Source organism: Chiloscyllium punctatum, chromosome 36 (assembly GCF_047496795.1).
Source record: "Chiloscyllium punctatum isolate Juve2018m chromosome 36, sChiPun1.3, whole genome shotgun sequence".
Taxonomy (NCBI): domain Eukaryota; kingdom Metazoa; phylum Chordata; class Chondrichthyes; order Orectolobiformes; family Hemiscylliidae; genus Chiloscyllium; species Chiloscyllium punctatum.
The window spans coordinates 32166350-32185239 of record NC_092774.1 but is presented as its reverse complement, the minus strand read 5'-3'; the positions used below and the strand labels follow the sequence as shown (position 1 = coordinate 32185239).

Below are 18890 nucleotides of genomic sequence, written 5' to 3'. Positions count from 1 at the left end.
AGAAAGCCAGAGTCATTAAGATATACCACACAGTAACAGACCTTTTGGTCCAAATCGTCTATGCTGACCAGATATTGTAAATCAATTTAGTCCCATTTGCCAGCACTTGGCCCATATCCCTTGGCCAATCCACCCTACCTTGCACATCCCTGGACACTATGTGTAAGTTAGCACGGCTAACCCACACAAACCTGCACCTCCTTGGGCATGATGGGTACTTTAGCACGGCCAATCCACCCTCACCTGCACATCCCTGGGCACTATGCATAATTTAGCGTGATCAATCCACCCTAACCTGGGCACAGTTAAAAATCACACAAACGCGGGTTATAGTCCAACAGGTTTATTTGGAAGAACAATCGTTCGGAGCACTGCTCCTTCATCAGGTGGTTGTGGAGAATAAGACCATAAGGCACAGAATTTATGGAAAGACATTTGTGGCCTGCCACTGAAATGATATATTGAACAAATCTGGATTGTTCAGTCTTTCATCTTTTAGAATGGATTGCAGGTATCATTAATATGGAAATCCCAGAACTTCCTGTAAGGCACCCTCTCAAGATAACATAAGGCTTTACAACAAAAGGTGGCATCTCAGCTCAGACAATGCATTAAAGGTATGAGGTCAGAGTTTGCCTGTATCTCAGTCTTGACTCAGACTGTTTCTATTTCCAAAGCAGGAATTTATAAAATATTATCTGGATTGACTGCCTGCATGAAGTGCCGAGTCTCATCCACCAGCTGAAATGACTGGATAGTGAGGGCTTGATCCCCACAGTGCAATGAATTCCCACTTTCCACCAAAATCCCAAATGTCCACACTCACTCAGTTGCTCTCTCATAAATCAAATATTTCATTGTAACTTCTTCTGCTCCCAGCCTCCAGTCTTCACAACCACACTTGTGCTTTCACCGAAGACAATTAGTCATACAGCACGGAAACAGACCCTTTGGTCAAACTCGTCTGTGCCAAACAGATATCCGAAATTAATCTAGTCCCATTTGCCAGCATGTGGCTCTTATGGTTCTAAACCATTCCTATTCATGTACCCAGCCAGAGGCATTTTAAATATAATTGTACCAGCCTCACCACTTCCTCTGGCAGCTCATTCCATACATCCACAACCCTCTGCGTGAAAAAGTTGCCCCTCAGGGCCCTTTTAAATCATTCCCCTCTCACCTCAAACATATGCCCTGTAGTTTTGGACTCTCCTACCTTGGGGAAAAGACCTTGGATATTCACCCTATCCATGCCCGTTATAAACCTCTATAAGGCTGCCCCTCAGCTTCCGATGCTCCAGGGAAAATATCCTGGATCTACTCAGCCTTTCCCTGTAGTTCAAACCCTCCAAGTTTAGCAACATCCTCGCAAATCTTTTCCGATCCCTCTCAAAGTTTCAGAAGTTCTTTCCGAAAGCAGGGAGACCAGAACTGGACGCACTATTCCAAAAGTCGCCTTACCAATGGACAGCCACAACATGATCTCCCAATGCCTATACACAATGCTCTGACCAATAAAGGAAAGCATACCAAACACATTCTTCACTATCCTGTCTACCTGCAACTCCACTTTCAAGGAGCTATGAACCTGCACTCCAAGGTCACTTTGTTCTGCAACACTCCCCTTCACTGTACCAGTCCTGCCTGCATTGCTTGACCAAAATGCAAAACCTCACATTTCTCTAAATTAAACTCCATCTGCCACTCCTTGGCCCATTAGTCCATCCGATCAATTCTAATTTCTAGTGAATTCTGCTTCCTCTCTTACTCTCTAGAAGCTGAAAATCTCCATCCCACACACTCTCCCTCTCTTCTCACTTTGTAGAACCTAATCCCTGCTGTATCTCATCGTGAAGGGTCTGGTTCATGCTGTTTAACAGGCCCACACTCAGGGGAGATCTAATTGAAACATAGAGAATACTGAACGACCTGGACAGAGTGGACGTTGGGAAGATCTATCCATTAGGAGGAGAGACTAGGGCTCGAGGCACAGTCTGAGAGTAAAGGGAAGACCCTTTACGTTGGAGATAAGGAGAAACATCTTCAGCCAGAGAGTAATGAATCTATGGAATTAACTGCCACAGAAAGCTGTGGAGGCCAGGTCACTGAGGATATTTAAGACTGAGATAGATAGGTTCTTGAGTATCAAGGGGATCGAGGGTTACGGGGAAAAAGCAGGAGAACGTGGATAAGAAACTTAACAGCCACGATTGAATGGTATGAGCAAACCCAATGGGCTGAATGGCCTAATTGCTGCTCCTATATCTGATGGTCTCTTGCTGTCCTGGACACAAACTGCATGAATCCAAGTAAGAGTCTGTTAATCCATTTTTTAAGATTAGAATCAGTCTAACCATTGTGGTACAGACAGCCTCACACAGGGAAACTCACACCTTCAATACGTTATCTGAGACGACATGACACCAATTGGGAATGTAACGTTTAAAAATGGTTTTGCTATTTACATATGAAAGAACTGAAACCAACATGGTTATTCTAAAAGAGGAGAGAGTTAACAATAACCCAGGTCTTTTTCAATATGTAATTTCAGTTACATCCCACTGTAAACTTTTGCTATAAATTCAATGTCTTACAACCTTATTCTTCACAACCACCTGATGAAGGAGCAGCAGTCTGAAAGCTAGTGATTCCAAATAAACCTGTTGGACCATAATCCTGTGTTGTTGATTTTTAACTTTGGACACAGAGCGTGAGAATTGGGAGCAGGAGTTGGCCATTTGGTCTTTGGAGCCTGAATCAGCATTGAACAGACCATAACTGGATATGAATCTTCCTACATCTCGGTGGATAGGCTGGGACTTTCTTCACTGGAGCACAGGAGGTTGAGAAGTGACCTTATAGGAGGTTTATAAAATCATGAGAAGTATATATGAGGTGAATGGCAGGTGTCATTTCCCTCAGGTGGGGGTTTCAGGATTAGGCAACAAATTTTGAAAGGAGAGAGGAGAAAGGTTTTGAAAAGACTTGAGGCAGCTTTTTTTAAAATACGGTAGTTCATGTGTGGAATGAATGTCCAGAGGAAGTGACGTTACTTTCAAAAGACATTTGGTTAATTACATGAATAGGAAAGGTTCGGAGGGATATGGGCCAAACACTGGCAGGTGGGACTAGATTAGTTTGTGAATATATTCAACGTGGACTAGTTGGATTGAATGGTCTGTTTCTTTGCTGTATGACTCTAACTGTTCTGTACTTGTCTTAAAAAGATTTTCTTGCTTTCTCCCATAAACATCCACTTTATTGTTGCTCAAAACTCAGATGAACTCAGCCTTGAATATATTCAATGACCCCTAACTGCAGGAAGACATCCACAATTCTGAACTCAATTCCTCTTGTTAATATACCACTTGCTTTGCTGATTGCTTGCTGCAACTGTCTGTCAACTGGCAGTGACTGGTGTAGAAAGACACTGAACCCCCGTTCTACATCCACATATCATTCCCTATTCCCTTTTGCCTGAAACATCAACTGTCCTGCCCCTCAGATGCTGTCTGACCTGCTGTGCTTTTCCAGCACCACACTTACTGACTCTAATCACTCGTATCTGCAGATCTCACATTCTCCACATCTCAGTATATCACCATTTAAATAATACACTTCCTTTCTGCTCTTTTTCACAACTTCACATTGTTGTACTCTTTTTCTCATGTTTCCAATTGTGGTCTTCTCTACATTGGGGAGACTGAGCATACACTTGGGAACGGTTTGCTGAGCATTGCAGGCAGGTCCACAGTCACTACCCACTTTAATTCCCCTTCCCACTCCCTTTCTGAAAAGACTACCTTAGGCCTTCTCCATTGCCACAATGAACCAAACAGCAAATTGGAGGAACAACACCTCATCTTCCGCCTGGGCAGCCTATAGCCCAGCGGACTCAACATTAAGTTCTCCAGTCTCAAATAACCTCACTTCCCATCTCTTCCTCCCCCCAACAACGACTCCCTTCTCAGCCCCTCCCCCTCATTTCCACTCCTCCTTGTCACTAACCAGATTTATTTCTCCCATTCACCAACCAGGTCAGACCTTTCACGTGTCCCCACTTCACCACCCTGCCCCCAGGACACCCTTTATCTGCACCCATCCCCAATCCTGAAGAAGGGTTACACCTGAAACGTCGACTTCTCCACCTCCTGATGCTACCTGGCTTCTTCTGTTCTTCCAGCCTCCTGCCTGTCTATTTTGCCAATTGTGACACAGACGTAGAGCAACGTTTCCAGAGTCTGTCCCCACCCCGATTCACTCCCTTTCCTTTCATTGCTGCAAGTCAACAACTGAACCCCAGAATGAAAAAAAAATGGAAAAAGGTGGTGAGAAAAGAGAGTGCGGTACTCACAGATGTTGGACAGAGGAAGGAGATTGCAGTCTGGGGTGAAGCTCAATCTTCATTCAGAGAAACAGGAGCAGCAGCATCTTCAGAAACTCCTGGTCCAACTTCCGCATTCAGACAATGGGGTGTCTCTGATTAGCAGGAGGACTAGACTCCGTCCGGTCCTCCAGTACTCCCTATTGGTCACTCAAACGAAGATCGCGCGCCATTTTGTGCGAACTGCGATGAGCATGCCCAGTATTTTGCTGACACCCGGCGAGCATGCGTACGACGTTGCTGACACCGGCAAACATGCGCTGTATGCTCTATCGGGATACTGGTGTTACTAACAGATTTTAAGTGTCCAAATGCCAATAGGAAAAAAAGGGGTAGAGCCACAATATTTTTTCTCCGTGGTTCGACATTTGATTGTTTTTGCATTTTGTCTCGCTGCTCAACTTTTGTATGTCTTTTCCCCTTGTTGATAGAGTCTCCCCGTGAGCTGACTTTGGGCAGCGCTTTAACCAGTTACACAGACTGAAGAAACATTACACTATTCGCAGGAGGGAGTGACTGTACACGTTTCCTGAGTGTGATCCCAGTTTCAAATTGTTCATCGGAAACACAGAACCAAAAGGACACCAGAACTGCGGAGAATTTGGGGAAATGTGGGGACTGAGGGAAGGGATTCCATTCCCTGGGGGCACTGGAGATTCATCAGCTCAGTCGCAGTGCGGACAGGCCGTTCTTCAAAAAGTTATTACAACATTATTGCCCATCGACAAAAACACATTCACGCTGCCTGATTACCTTGAACTTATACAAGTGCTCTGTCATAATATCTTTAATAATAGCTTTGAACATTTTCCCCATTACATATGTTAAGTTAAATGGTCTCCCTTTTTGAAGAAAGGATTTGTCCAATCTAAAAAAAAAACCACCCCTGAAACTAATGAGGTTTGGAAAATTAAAACCAATACATTAACTCTTACGGGGAGAATGCGGGGAAGTGGAGTTGAAATGCCTATTAGCCATGAGTGAATGGCGGAGTGAACTCGATAGGCCGAATGGCCTTACTTCCACACCTATGTCTTATGGTCTTATTTCACGCCCTAATTTCTCTTTAAGAGTCTAGGATGAATTCCTTCAAATACCCGGGACTTATCAGCTCGGAGTTCCAACAGTTTACTCAGTTCTAGTTCCCTGGGGATTGTAATTTTCTTCAGTTCCTCCCTCCCTTTCAATTCCTGATTTACAGCTAGTTCTAGGGTGTTACTTGTATCCTCTCAAGTGAAGTCAGATTCAAACTCTTTTCAATTCATCTGCCATCTCTTTATCCTCTGTTACTAAATCCCCAGACTCATTTTCTGCAGAACCAACACTTATTTTGTTAACTATTTTTAAGAAAAGCTGACAAAACTTTCCACCCTTTTTTTATAATTTCTTTAGCTAACTTTCTAACCCTAAATTGCCGTGCGACTGCCTGCATTATTTCTGATATTTTGCCATAGCTCTCAACTCTAGTATCAACTTGTCTGCGTATTCTATTGAACTGACCTTGATTAAGTGTTGCAAAACACACAAGGGCAAATCTTTCCTCTCCAGAAAGTCTTAGTACTTAACACGATAAAATTCACTTTGAAATATTGTTCATCCAAATTTTACCAAGCACATACTACAGATTCAACATCCCACAAAGACACCCAGTTTTGTTATGATCTTTAATTCTGAAGAGAAATTTGAATACCCAGTGATTAACTGGAAAAACTCTTCATTAAGATTTCACATTTTTAAACAAATAAAAATTACCAATTAACTGGTGTAACTTAGCAGAATGGGATGTGTGGCCTTAAATTGTAAATCTAGTTTTCTTTACATCCCTGCAAGACTTCCCACGAATCTTTACAAGAGTCTTGATAGTTCATTCATTTGCTGGGAATAGTCCAAGGGATACAACATCTCTAGAGGATTCACTTAAATCCTTCTCAGGATTCCAAGTATTCCTGGTAATTGTATGTGGGAAAAGATCTGCCACCCTGGCAACCCACAATAGGCCCACAAAAGCAAAATTGGCCAAACTGTACCAAAACACCCAGAATGCCTTAGCAGGGACCAAGCAGGCTGACAAGTGAAACTCGACAGCACTTGCAGACAAGGGAATACCTGTACACCTCAAGTACCCACTAACAATGACAGAATACCACAGCTATCCCAAAGCCCTGAGGGCAGTTTCACAACCCAGCAATACTAAAGCCACACAAAGGACAGGTCAGACAGAGAGGCACCAGCAAGAGCATTGCTCCCAGAACAGGACAATGGAAGCACCTCACCGTTTCAGAGGAGACATTAGCACCTACGCAAGCAGACACACACGCTCTCATGCACACACACTCTCTCATCCATGCACACACAGGTCTATGGGGTGAATTTGCATTTGCAGATACATTCAATTTTGATCAAAAAGCACACAACCTGCAGGCAGTTGATCCATGTAATATTTGTAAATTCCTACTTTGGAAATAGAACCAGTCTGATTCAAGATTGGGATACAGACAGACTCAAACCTCACACATTTCATTGTTGTCTGAACTGAGATGAAACCGATTTATATAAAACCTTAAGTCATCTCGAGAATCTGACTTCAAAGACTTTCTGGGATTTACACATTAATGAACTAAAACTTGCAACCTATTCTAAAAGACAAAAGACTTCACAACAATCTAGGTTTGTTGAATATATCCGATCAGTTGCACTATACTGTGATCTTTTGCTATAAATTCTGTCTTATGATCCTGCTCCACAGCTTCCTGATGAAGGAGCAGCGCTCCGAAAGCTAGTGGTTCCAAATAAACCACGATAACCTGATGTGTGATTTTTGAACTTGATCCAACCCAGTCCATCTCTGGCTCCTCCCCATCGTTTCGAGTGAAGGCAGCCCCCACCTCCCGGTGCTGCCAGGAAACTTTACAATGCTGAGGAAATGATGCAGGACCTGCACTCATGACAAATTTACAATTTCTAACGATACTAGCTACTCATTCACTGCTCCATCTGATACATGACATTGGAAACTTAGTGCAGGAAGCTGAAAGAAATGAGCAGCTTTAAAACAAAAACCTCTTGGAGCTCAAAGCTTTCAATGAATGTCTGAGCCCAGCGGTAAGTTCAGGTAACCTTTATCAAGACCCAACTTTATTACAGCTTCAGACCCCCCCAGCAAAAAGGCGTACAAAAAGTAGCTTTTTTTTAAAAAAACAGCTCAAGGTCAAAGAGTACACAGTCCCCCCACCCCCAACTTTCTTTACTATTCGTCAGCACCAAGTGATCCCTTTGTAATTGGATCCTTGGTACAGCCTTAACCCGTAGGAAGTATTGCCTCACTCAGCAGTTTCAACCCAGACCCTGTATCCAAGTAAGTTTCTCCCTGTTCATTTCTGCAGGTGGGGGAGTCAACCACACTGCTGTGGGTTTGGAGTCACATGTAGGCCAGCTCGGGTAAAGGATGGGACGATTGAATGAACCCTTTCCCACACGGCAGTTTCCTTTCCTAAAAAGGACATGAGTGAATCAGATGGGGGTTCTCATGCCCCCGCCCCCAAAAATGGTTTCATCGTTAGATTCCGAACTCCAGACTTCTGACCGAATTCCAATTCCGCCATCTGCCACGTCAGGATTCAAACCCAGGGGTCCAGTCAATAATGGGACTCTGCCATTGCTCCTTCAATCCCCCTGTCATGGCATGTGAACTCGCTGGTGCCTCTGCAGGTGGGAAGAGCGGGTGAATCCCTTCCCACACTGAGAGCAGGTGAATGGCCACTCCCCAGTGTGGACCCGCTGGTGGGCCAGCAGGGTGGAGGCCTGTGTAAAGCCCTTCCCACACTCAGGGCAGCTGAAGGGTCTCTCCCCTGTGTGGACCCGCTGGTGCTTCAGTCTGTCGGACGAATTGCTGAAGGCTTTCCCGCACTCGGGGCAGGTGAAGGGCCTCTCCCTGGTGTGGACTCGCCGGTGGGTCAGCAAGGTGGAGGCGTGGGTAAAGCCCTTCCCACACTCGGGGCAGCTGAAGGGCTTCTCCCCCGTATGGACCCGCTGGTGCTTTAGCCTGTCGGAGGAATTGCTGAAGGCTTTCCCGCACTCGGGGCAGCTGAAGGGCCTCTCCCCCGTGTGGACCCGCTGGTGCCTCAGCCGGGCGGAGGAATTGCTAAATACCTTCCCACACTCAGGGCAGCTGAAGGGCCTCTCCCCAGTGTGTACCCGCTGATGCCTCAGCAGGGCTGAGGAATTGCTGAAGGCCTTCCCGCACTTGGTGCAAAGGAACGGCCTTTCCCCGGTGTGGACCAGCTGGTGGGTCAGCAGACTGGAGGCCTGGGTAAAGCCCTTCCCGCATTTGGGACAGCTGAAGGGTCTCTCCCCTGTGTGGACCCGTTGGTGCTTCAGCAGGTCAGAGGAATTGCTGAAGGCCTTACCACACTCTGTGCAGGGGAACGGCCTCTCCCCGGTGTGAGTGCGCCGATGAGTCTCCAGGGCAGACGGGAAATGGAAACTTTTCCCACAGTCACCACACTGACATGGTTTCTCTACGGGACAGGATCCCTCAGGTTTCTCCATGGCCAAAACTTCAGCTGCGCACAAACATGTGTAGAGCCCCTCCCTGCCTTGGATTCCTCTTTCCAGGTCATATAACTATTTCTGGCTCCACACTCAGTGCACTGCAACCATACGGTCTCTCATCCAGTCCCACTGATTCTGAAAACATATAGAAGCAGGAACCAAAAAGCTTTGCTCCTTCTCACAGAATCACAGTCGAAAATTGTTGTGTTCCCAATGGATTGAGTGACTGTCAGACATTGACATCAAAGTGAGGACTGCAGACACTGGACATTCAGTGTTGAAAGGTGCGGTGCTGGAAAAGCACAGCAGGTCAGGCAGCATCCGAAGAGCAGGAGAGTCGATGTTTCAAGCATAAGGCCTTCATCTGTTGATTTTGAAGCTTCTGTCTTCAGATCTTCAAATACTCTGTTAAAAAAAATTACAAAAGTCAGCACTGTCAGTCCAGGGTAGAAATTCAGAACAAGCAACTCTACTTTCTGCAGAACATTCTTTTCTTTTGTTATTCCACAAAATTGAAAGCATCATCCCACTCTCACTCTCACTCCCCTCTAATTCTCCTGAAGATGCTGATTCAGGATCTTACAGGGGCAGAAAAGCAAAAATGTCAAGACTGACATCTCTCTGAATTTTGGATAGCTCCACCTGAAAGTTAGTTTCTTTCCCAACACTGGAATACTGCTGAGAGTGAGCAGATCTGATTTTGGGAAGCAAAAACCGTCAATTCAGGGTGAACCTGCAATGCAGCTTCTTGACGAACAATGAGACATGAAATGGTTAACGTCCCCAGGAAGGGGGAGAAAACGAGACATCAAGGTATTGACACCGACACCAGAGAGAAAGTGAACATGCCGACCAGATATCCAGAATCAATCTAGGCCTATTTGCCAGCACTTGGCCTATACTCCTATAACCCCTTCCTATTCATATACCCATCCAGATGCCTTTTAAATGTTGTGATTGTACCAGCCCCCACCACTTCCTCTAGCAGCTTGTTCCTTACACACACCACCCACTGAATGAAAAAGTTGCCCCTTATGTCCCTTTTAAACCTTCCCTTCCCCACCCCACCCTTAACCTATTACCCTTACATTCTGGAGTATCCCATCTCAAGGAAAAGACCTTGACTATTTACCCTATCCATGCCTCTCATGATTTTATCAACTTCAGCCTCCAGCGCACAAGGGGGAAACAGCCCCAGTCTGCTTGGCCTCTCCCTATCACTCAAACCCTCCAACCCTGGCAACATCCTTGTAAATTCTTTCTGAACCCTTTCAAGTTTCACAACATCCTTCTGATAGGACTGAGACCAGAACAGCACACAACATTCCAAAAGTGGCTATGGTTCTGCTGAACAATGGCAATTTAATTCCAAAATATTAATTTCTTCGTGAGAAGGGAATAATTGGAATTGTAGCTGTAAGAGGTCTCTTGCAGAAGAGTGAAGAACCAAGTGAGAGAACTTTCCATTAAAATGGAGAGGAACAGAGGTGATTCTGAGATTGGGGAATTATATCTAAAGCAAGGAAATTACAATGGCAGAGGCACAAACAGGCCACAATAAATGAGGTAACACGATTGAAAGAAATGACAAACATTTAAAGAGCACCTGGAGGAACTGCAACAGTTGTCCATTCCTGTCTGAAAAAATAAAACACAGAAGGTGGCACAGCCACGGCTAACAAGGGACATGATGGATAGGACGAGATCCAAAGAAGTGGCGTACAAATTGGCTAAAAATAAAGTACCAGATCTGAAGACTGCGAGCAGTTCAGGTTTCAACAAAAGGATTGATCAAAAGGGGACAATGGGTATGTGAAGATAAAAAAAAGATTAGAGAAAACAATAACAACTAGAACAGGCAAAGTTCTCATGTGGAACAAAGTGATGGCAGACCAATTAACCACATATGTTGCTTCTATCATCACAAAGGAGGACACAGGTAACATCCCCAAAATATTGGGGAACACATGGTCCACTGAGAGCAGAACTGAAGGAAATGAGTACTTGTGGGGAAATGGTGTTGGGGCAATTGATGGGATTAAAAGTTTACATATCCCGGTGCTGGTAACCCACACCCCAAACTATGGTCCGAGGTCATGCAATTGGCAAATCTTGGGCTGATCTTAGCAGAACTATTTAATGGTAAGGTCCTACGGAGTGTTGCTGAACAAAGTGACCTTGGAGTGCAGGTTCATAGCTCCTTGAAAGTAGAGTTGCAGATAGATAGGATAGTAAAGAAGGTGTTTGGTATGCTTTCCTTTATCGGTCAGAGTACTGAGTACAGGAGTTGGGAGGTATTGTTTGCGGCTGTACATGACATTTGTTGGGTCAATTTTGGAATATTGCATGCAATTCTGGTCTCCTTCCTATCAGAAGGATGTATGAACCTTGAAAGGGTTCAGAAAAGATTTACAAGGATGATGCCAGGGTTGAAGGATTTGAGCTATAGGGAGAAGTTAAACAAACAGTCAGGCGGTTTTCCGTGGAGAGTCGAACACTGACGGGTGACTTTATAAACGTTTATAAAATGATGAGGTGCACGGATAGAATAAATAGACAAAGTCTTCTCTCTGGGGTGGGGGAGTTGATAACTACAGAACATTGGATTAGGATGAGAGGGAAAAGATTTAAAGGAGACCTAAGGGGCAACATTTTCATGCAGAGAGTGGTAAGTGTATGGAATGAGCTGCTGGAGGACGTGGAGGAGGCGAGTGTAATTCCAACATTTAAAAGGCATCTGGATGGGTATATGAATAGGAAGGGTTCGGAGGGATATGGGCCGGTGCTGGCTCAAGTTAACCTTCCTCCTGTATTGAATTTCACATCTATCTTCATCATGTCTTTCCTCCACTCCTGGCGTTCTCTTTTCCCAGTCTACAAACTGAAAATAACATCAACACATCAATGCTCTCCTGGTCACTGCGATCTTGGAAGTACCCAGCGCCACAAATGATCAGATTCATTCACCTCAAATTCATAGTCCGCCTTCGTGTCATTCTAGATCTCTCTCTCTCCCTCCCTCCCACTCCCTTTTCCTGTCTGAAGGCCACACAGACCAAGCTCAGGGACAGGTCTCTGAGTGAAATGAGGAAATTCTAGTTGAATGACACCAACTGTCATTTCTCTCCCGGAAATGACGGCTGATGGTGCCCTCACCAAGATGGCCGCCCGCGCTCCCCGCCCCAAGTCAACATGCGCCTTATCCTTACAATGATGGCGCCCTGTTGCCCGGGCAACACGAGAGCTCCTCCGGTGGTGAAGTGGGCCTGGGGAGGTTTTATTCACGGCCTCAGGCCTCCCCCTAGGAGTTTATAAACTCCCCAGTCTCCCTCCTCCCGCGGTTTCCAATCCGACCCTGTCTCACTGTCTCCTCTCCCCGGGATGTTTATGAAACCTGTTCCTGTTCTGAAGAAGGATCACTGAACCTGAAACACCTCCTCGATTTCTCTCGACAGGCGCTGCCGGACCTGCTCAGCGTTTCCAGCGATTTCTGTTCTTGTTCCTTCAGCCGCCGGCGCCATTTCGCTCACACTCACCGCACGCATGCGCACTGCCGGGGCCCCATCGAGAGGTTTCTCGATCGCATGGGATCGTGGGAATTGAAGACGCCATTAATGTCATGAAATCCAGTATCCCATATGCCTTCTTAATTGTCCTATTCATGTGTTAATGAAGTACACGTCAGGGGCAAATCTTTCAGCGATTTTAGATTTATGCATTGAGTAGAACACTACAGGTGTTTAACTCTAAACTCTAGTTCCAAGTCAGTGTCAGTATAATCGCTCTTTATCTGTTCTCAAATGAGCACAAAATCAATGCTCTCCATCTGACCCTTCTTAACGTTGATTCTCTTTAGTTTGCAGATTCCAACTCGCTGTTACAATAATTTATTAAAATCTACTTCTGGTACATGGGCGTCACTGGCTGGCCAGCATTTGGTTCTCCTTGAGAATGTGATGGTGAGCTGCCTTCTTGAACCTTTGCAGTCCACATCCTGTCCGGTGACCCACAATGTCTTCAGGGAAGGAATTCCAGGATTTTGACCAGTGACACTGAAGGAACAGTAATACATTTCCAAGTCAAGATGGTAAGTGGCTTGGAGGGGTACTTGCAATAGGTTGTGTTCCCATGTATCTGTTTTCCTGGTCCTTCTAGATGGAAGTGGTTGTTCGTTTGAAAGGCAATTTGTAAGGTGCTTTGGTAAATTTTTGCAGTGCGTCTTGTAGATACTACACACTACTGCTTCTGAACAGTGGATATGGTACCAATCAAGCAGGCAACATTGACCTGGATGGTATGAAGCGTTTCAAATACAGTTGAAGCTGCAACCCCATCCAAGCTAGTGGGGAGTATTCCATTACACTGCTGACTTGTGGCTTGTAGAAATTGGAACACGTTTTGGAGAGTCAGGAGGTGAGTTACTCACTGCAGTATTTCTGGCCTCTGACCTGCTCTTGTAGCTACTGTGTATGTATGGTTCATCGAGTTGAGTTTCTGTTCAATGGTAAACCCCAAGGCTGTTGATCGTGGGGTACTTAGTGACAGTAACATTGTTGATATCACAGGTCAGTGGTCAGATTATCTCTTTTGGGGATGAGTCATTGTGTGACATTTGCGTGGCATTCATGTTACTTGCCACTCATCAGCCCATTGGATATGGTTAAGATCTTGTAGCATTTCAAACTGAACTGCTTCAGTTTATGAGGAGTTGTTTATAGTGCTGAACATCTGCAATTATTGCAACATCTCCACTTCTGAACTTATGATGGAGGAAGGTCATTGAAAAAGATGGTTTGGCCTATGAACTCCTGCAGAGTTGTCCTGAAGCCGAGATGACTGACTTCCACAAACCATAGCCATCTTTCCATGTACTAGGTATGACTTAACAATTAAGACATACAAAACTAATTGAAGGAATAGGTATGAGACAACCCTTTTCAGGGTGTCTCCAGTGGAGATTTTTCTGTTCTCGAAACAATCTGATAAATGTTGAGATTCATCAGCCTTTTGATCTTGGCAGTTTCCTTTCTCTCCAACATTTGTTTCACATTAGCAAGTTGAATTCTTCTGCATTTTTCAGGAAAATGTTTTACAGAAGGTAACATTCTTAATATCTGTGTAATGTTCCGTGGGAAATCTGTCTATAGTCCACCAGTTGGAGGAAATTTCTCTGAAAAGGTTTGTCAAATGCCCTGCTTCCACAAGACCCAGTGTTCCCAAAGGTGAAGTACTTTTATCAGCCCTTTTATATTTTCCAGAATTCCCATGATAGGAGACATGTGCCACTTATACCCACCACAAATCTCCTGAAACTGAGTGCACTACAAAAGTCCAGCAGGAAGATTATCAGTAAAAAGGTCTGGTTTCAATCATACAGTTATAGATATCTAGAGACATACTGCATGGAAACAGATCCTTTGGTTGAACTCATCCATGCTGACCAGATGTCCCAAGCTGACCCAGTCCCAAGTTCCAGCCTTTGGCCCATATCCCTCCCAGATGCCTTTTAAATATTGTAATTGTACCCATCTCCACCACTTCCCTGGCAGCTTGTTTTACACACACACACAGACACAGACAGACAGACAGACACACACACACACACAGACACACACACACAACCTTCTGCATAAAACAATTGTCCTTGAGGTCACTTATTCCCTTCTTGCGACCCACAGCAGCTCCTTTCTGTTCCCCTCCCCCCACCCCCCACCCTCAGCATCCCCTGTCCATCCACAGCTCCTCCTGTCCATTTCCACCCTGCCACCCACAATGCCCCTTGTCCATTTCCCTCTCCCCGCCCTCTGACCCCATCTATCCTCCCTCTCTCCCCTCACCCTCCGCTCTCCATCTCTCTGTTCCCTGTCTATTCTCTCTCTCCACCAACTCTCTGCTGTCCATTCTTCCACCGCCCCCACCCTCTCCTTGCCACTCATTCTCTCTCTCCACCCATCTTCTGCCCCCATCCATTCTCTCTCTCCTCACGTTCTGCACCCCACACCATTCTCTCTCCTGCCCCCCCCAACACTCTACCCCCACATTCTCCCTCTCAGACCCTTCTCCCCCATTCTCTGGGTCCCCCACGCTCTGCCCTGCAGGCCTTTCTCTCCCCCCCCAAGTCCTTCTCCTCTCCCGCACGCTCTGCTCCCCCGTCCATTCTCTCTCTCTGTTCTCCACAGCTCCACCCAGCCCCCGTCCATTCTCTTTCTGTTCTCCCCAGCCCCACCCTCTAGCCCCCATCAATGAGAGGAATGAATCTGGTTGATGGCAGGGAGGAGGAGGAGCTAGAAAGATAGGGAGCTTATTTGAAATTGAGTTCCCCAATGTTGAGTCCTCCCAACTCTACGCAGCCCGGGCGGAAGATGAGATGTTGTTCCTCCAATTTGCAGTTTGATTCATTGTGGTAAGGGAGGACGTCAAAGATGGTTATGTGAGAAAGGGAGTGGGAAGGGGAATTAAAATGGCTGGTGACTGGGAGTTCCGGTCGGCCTCTGCGGGCCCAGGCACAATGGGTTCTCCAAGTCTCCCCGATGTAGAGAAGTCCACAATTGGCTAACACATGGCAAATGCAATCCCACAATGTAAAATTATAGCCTATGGTGTGAAAAAAAGCAGAAAGGAGGTGTATTGTTTAAATGGTGATGTATTGGGGTGTGGAGAAAGTGAGGACTGCAGATGCTGGAAATCGGAGTCGAAAAGTGTGGCACTGGAAAAGCACAGCAGGTCAGGCAGCATTCAAGGAGTAGGAGAGTTGACATTTTGGGCATGAGCCCTTCATCAGGAATGATGTGTGAATGTAATTGAAACCAGTCAATACCAGTTGTCAGACAGGGGCAGCAAGCAATCAGCAAGGCAAGTGGTATTTTAACAAGAGGAATTGAGTTCAGAAGTGGGATGTCTTCCTGCAGTTAGGGGGGTCATTGAGTGTATTCAAGGCTGAGTTTGTCTGATTTTTGAACAACAAATAAGTGGATGTTTATGGGGGAAGGCAAGGAAATGGTTTTAGAACAGTTTCAGTCCAACTAGTCCATGCTGACTATGTTTTCAAACTAAATTAGTCCCAGCTGCCTGTGTTTGGCCCATATCCCTCCAAACATTTCCTATTCATGGACTTGTCCAAATTTCTTTGAAACGTTGTTACGGTACCTGCATCCTTCCTCTGGACATTTATTCCACACACAAACCACGCTCTGTGTTTTTTTAAAACAAACTGGTGCCCCTCATGTCTTTTTAAAATCTTTCTTCACTCACTGTCAAACTTTGCTCCCTAATCTTGAAACCACCCCAGAGAAAGAAGACCCGCCGTTCACCTCATCTATATCCTTCATGATTTTATAAACCTCTATAAGGTCACCTCGCAGCCTGCTGTGCTCCAGTGAAAAAGTCCCAGCCTATCCACTTAGATGTAGTTAGATTCATATCCAGTTATGATCTGTTCAATGCTTATGCAGGCTCAAAAAACCAAATGGCCGACTTCTGTTCCCAGTTCTCACTCTGTGTCCAGGACAGCAAGAGACTATAAGACAAAGGAGCAGAGAGTAGGCCATTCAGCCCATCAAGTCTGCTCATACCATTCAATTGTTGCTCATAGGTTTCTCAATCCCATTCTCTTGCTTTCTCTCCATAACCCTCGATCCCCTTGGTACTCAAGAACATATGTCTCAGTCTTAAATATACTCAGTGACCTAGCCTCTGCAACCTTCTGTGGCAATGAATTCCATAGATTCACCACTATCTGGCTGAAGAGTTTTATGTTTATCTATGTTCTAAAAGGCCTTCTCTTTACTCTGAAGCTGTGCCCTCGGGTCCGAGTCTCTCATACCAACGGAAACATCTTCCCAACGTCCACTTGATCCAGGCCATTCAGTATTCTCTGTGTTTCAATTAGATCTCTCCTGAGTGTGGGCCTGTTAGTCAGCATGAAGCAGACCCTTCAGGATGAGGTACAGCAGGGATTAGGTTCAGCAAATGGAAAGAGAGTATGTGGGATGGAGATTTTCAGCTTCTAGGGAATAAGAGAGGAAAGAGAGTTCATTATAAATTAGATTTGTTCAGGTGGGCCAATGGGCCGAGGAGTGGCAGATGGAGTTTAATTTCGAGAAATGAGAGGTGCTACATTTTGCAGCTGTATAAGACATTGTTTAGGCCACTTTTGGAATACTGTGTTTAGTTCTGGTCTCCCTGCTATAGCAAAGTGGTTGTGAAACTTTGGAATTGGTTGGAGAAGATATACAAGGCTGTTGCCATGCTTGTGACCTATAGTGAGAGGCTGAAGAGGCCAGGGATATTTTCCCTGGAGAATTGGAGGCTATGGGGTGATCTTATAGATGTTTATGAGGGGCATGGATAGGGTTAATACCCAAGCACTTTTCCCCAGGGTAGGGGAGTCCATATCTAGAGGGCATATGTTTGAGGTGAGAGGGGAATGTTTTAAAAGGGACGTGACCGGCAAGGTTTTCGTGCAGAGGATGGTGCATGTGTGTAACAAACTACCAGATAATGACAACATTTAAAAGGCATGTGGATAGGTACATGAATAGGAAGGATTTAGAGGGATATGGGCCAAATGCGACGAGGTTAATTTAGAATATTTGGTTGGCGTGACAAGCTGGGCCGAAGGGTCTATTTCCATGCTTTATAACTCTAATCAGCTTTGCTGAAAGCAGTAGAGTCAGAGCACTTTCAGAGCAGCTTTCAAAGATGTTTTGCCCTTACTGGGAGCAATAGACAATAGGTGCAGGAGTAGGCCATTCTGCCCTTTGAGCCTGCACCACCTTTGAATATGATCATGGCTGATCATCCTTAATCAGTATCCTGTTCCTGTCTTAGCTCCATAAACCTTGATTCCACTATCCTTGAGAGCTCTATCCAACTCTTTCTTAAATGAATCCAGAGACTGGGCCTCCACTGCCCTCTGGGGCAGAGCATTCCACAAAGCCACCACTCTCTGGGTGAAGAAGTTTCTCCTCATCTCTGTCCTAAATGGTCTACCCTGTATTTTTAAGCTGTGTCCTCTGGTTCGGCTCTAACCCATCAGCGGAAACATGTTTCCTGCCTCCAGAGTGTCCAATCCTTTAATAATCTTATATGTCTCAATCAGATCCCTTCTAAACACAAGGGTATACAAGCCCAGTCGCTCCAACCTTTCAGCGTAAGGTAGTCCCGCCATTCCAGGAATTGTCCTCGTGAACCTACACTGCACTCCCTCAATAGCCAGAATGTTTTTCCTCAAATTTGGAGACCAGAACTGCACACAATACTCCAGGTGTGGTCTCACCAGGGCCCTGTACAGCTGCAGAAGCACCTCTTCTATACTCAATCCCTCTTGTTATGAAGGCCAGCATGCTATTAGCCTTCTTCATTAACTGCTGAACCTGCATGCTTACCTTCATTGACTGGTGTACAAGAACACCCAGATCTCTTTGTACTGCCCCTTTACCTAAGTTGATTCCATTTAGGTAGTAATCTGCTTCCTGTTCTTGCCACCAAAGTGGATAACCAATCACTTATCCACATTAAACTGCATCTGCCATGCATCTGACTACTCACCTAACCTGTCCAGATCACCCTGTAATCTCCTAACATCCTCCTCACAATTCACCCTGCCACCCAGCTTTGTATCATCAGCAAATTTGCTAATGTTATTGCTAATACCATCTTCCATATCATTAATATATATTGTAAAGAGCTGCGGTCCCAGCACTGGTCCCTGCGGTACCCCACTGGTCACTGACTGCCATTCCGAAATGGAGCCATTTATCACTACTCTTTGTTTCCTGTCAGCCAACCAACTAACTTTCAATCCAAGTTAGTACTTTTCCCCCAATAGCATGTGTCCTAATTCTGCTCACTAACCTCCTATGTGGGACTTTATCAAAAGCTTTCTGAAAGTCCAGGTACACTACATCTACTGGATCTCCCTCATCCATCGTCAGAGTTACATCCTCAAAAAATT

The 18890-nt window shown here is 45.3% G+C and overlaps 2 protein-coding genes across 5 annotated transcripts in view; both read right to left on the bottom strand.

Moving 5' to 3' along the window:
* Positions 1-4600, bottom strand: part of LOC140460058 (uncharacterized) — a 50523-nt gene extending 45923 nt beyond the window's left edge. The window contains exon 1 of the mRNA XM_072554464.1: positions 4355-4600. The gene's annotated coding sequence lies outside the window, so the exon portion shown is untranslated. The remainder of the gene's footprint in view (positions 1-4354) is intronic.
* A 2901-nt stretch (positions 4601-7501) lies between these two features.
* LOC140460344 (uncharacterized) lies at positions 7502-12471 on the bottom strand. Of its 4 annotated transcripts, none has more exons than XM_072554840.1 (2): positions 12403-12471; positions 7502-9340 (listed from the first exon to the last, which is right to left on the bottom strand). In XM_072554840.1, exon 2 carries the CDS (start codon positions 8930-8932, stop codon positions 8060-8062), a length of 873 nt encoding a protein of 290 aa, XP_072410941.1. In that variant the 5' UTR covers positions 8933-9340; positions 12403-12471; the 3' UTR covers positions 7502-8059. The 4 variants fall into 4 exon arrangements, with proteins under 4 accessions (XP_072410941.1, XP_072410939.1, XP_072410938.1 ...); XM_072554838.1 differs by having other exon boundaries at positions 12145-12470; XM_072554837.1 differs by having other exon boundaries at positions 12290-12470.
* Positions 12472-18890: the final 6419 nt, after the last annotated feature.

Excerpts from the sequence above, each read along its gene's own strand:
- LOC140460344 (XM_072554840.1), bottom strand. The coding sequence starts at position 8,932 with ATGGAGAAACCTGAGGGATCCTGTCCCGTAGAGAAACCATGTCAGTGT.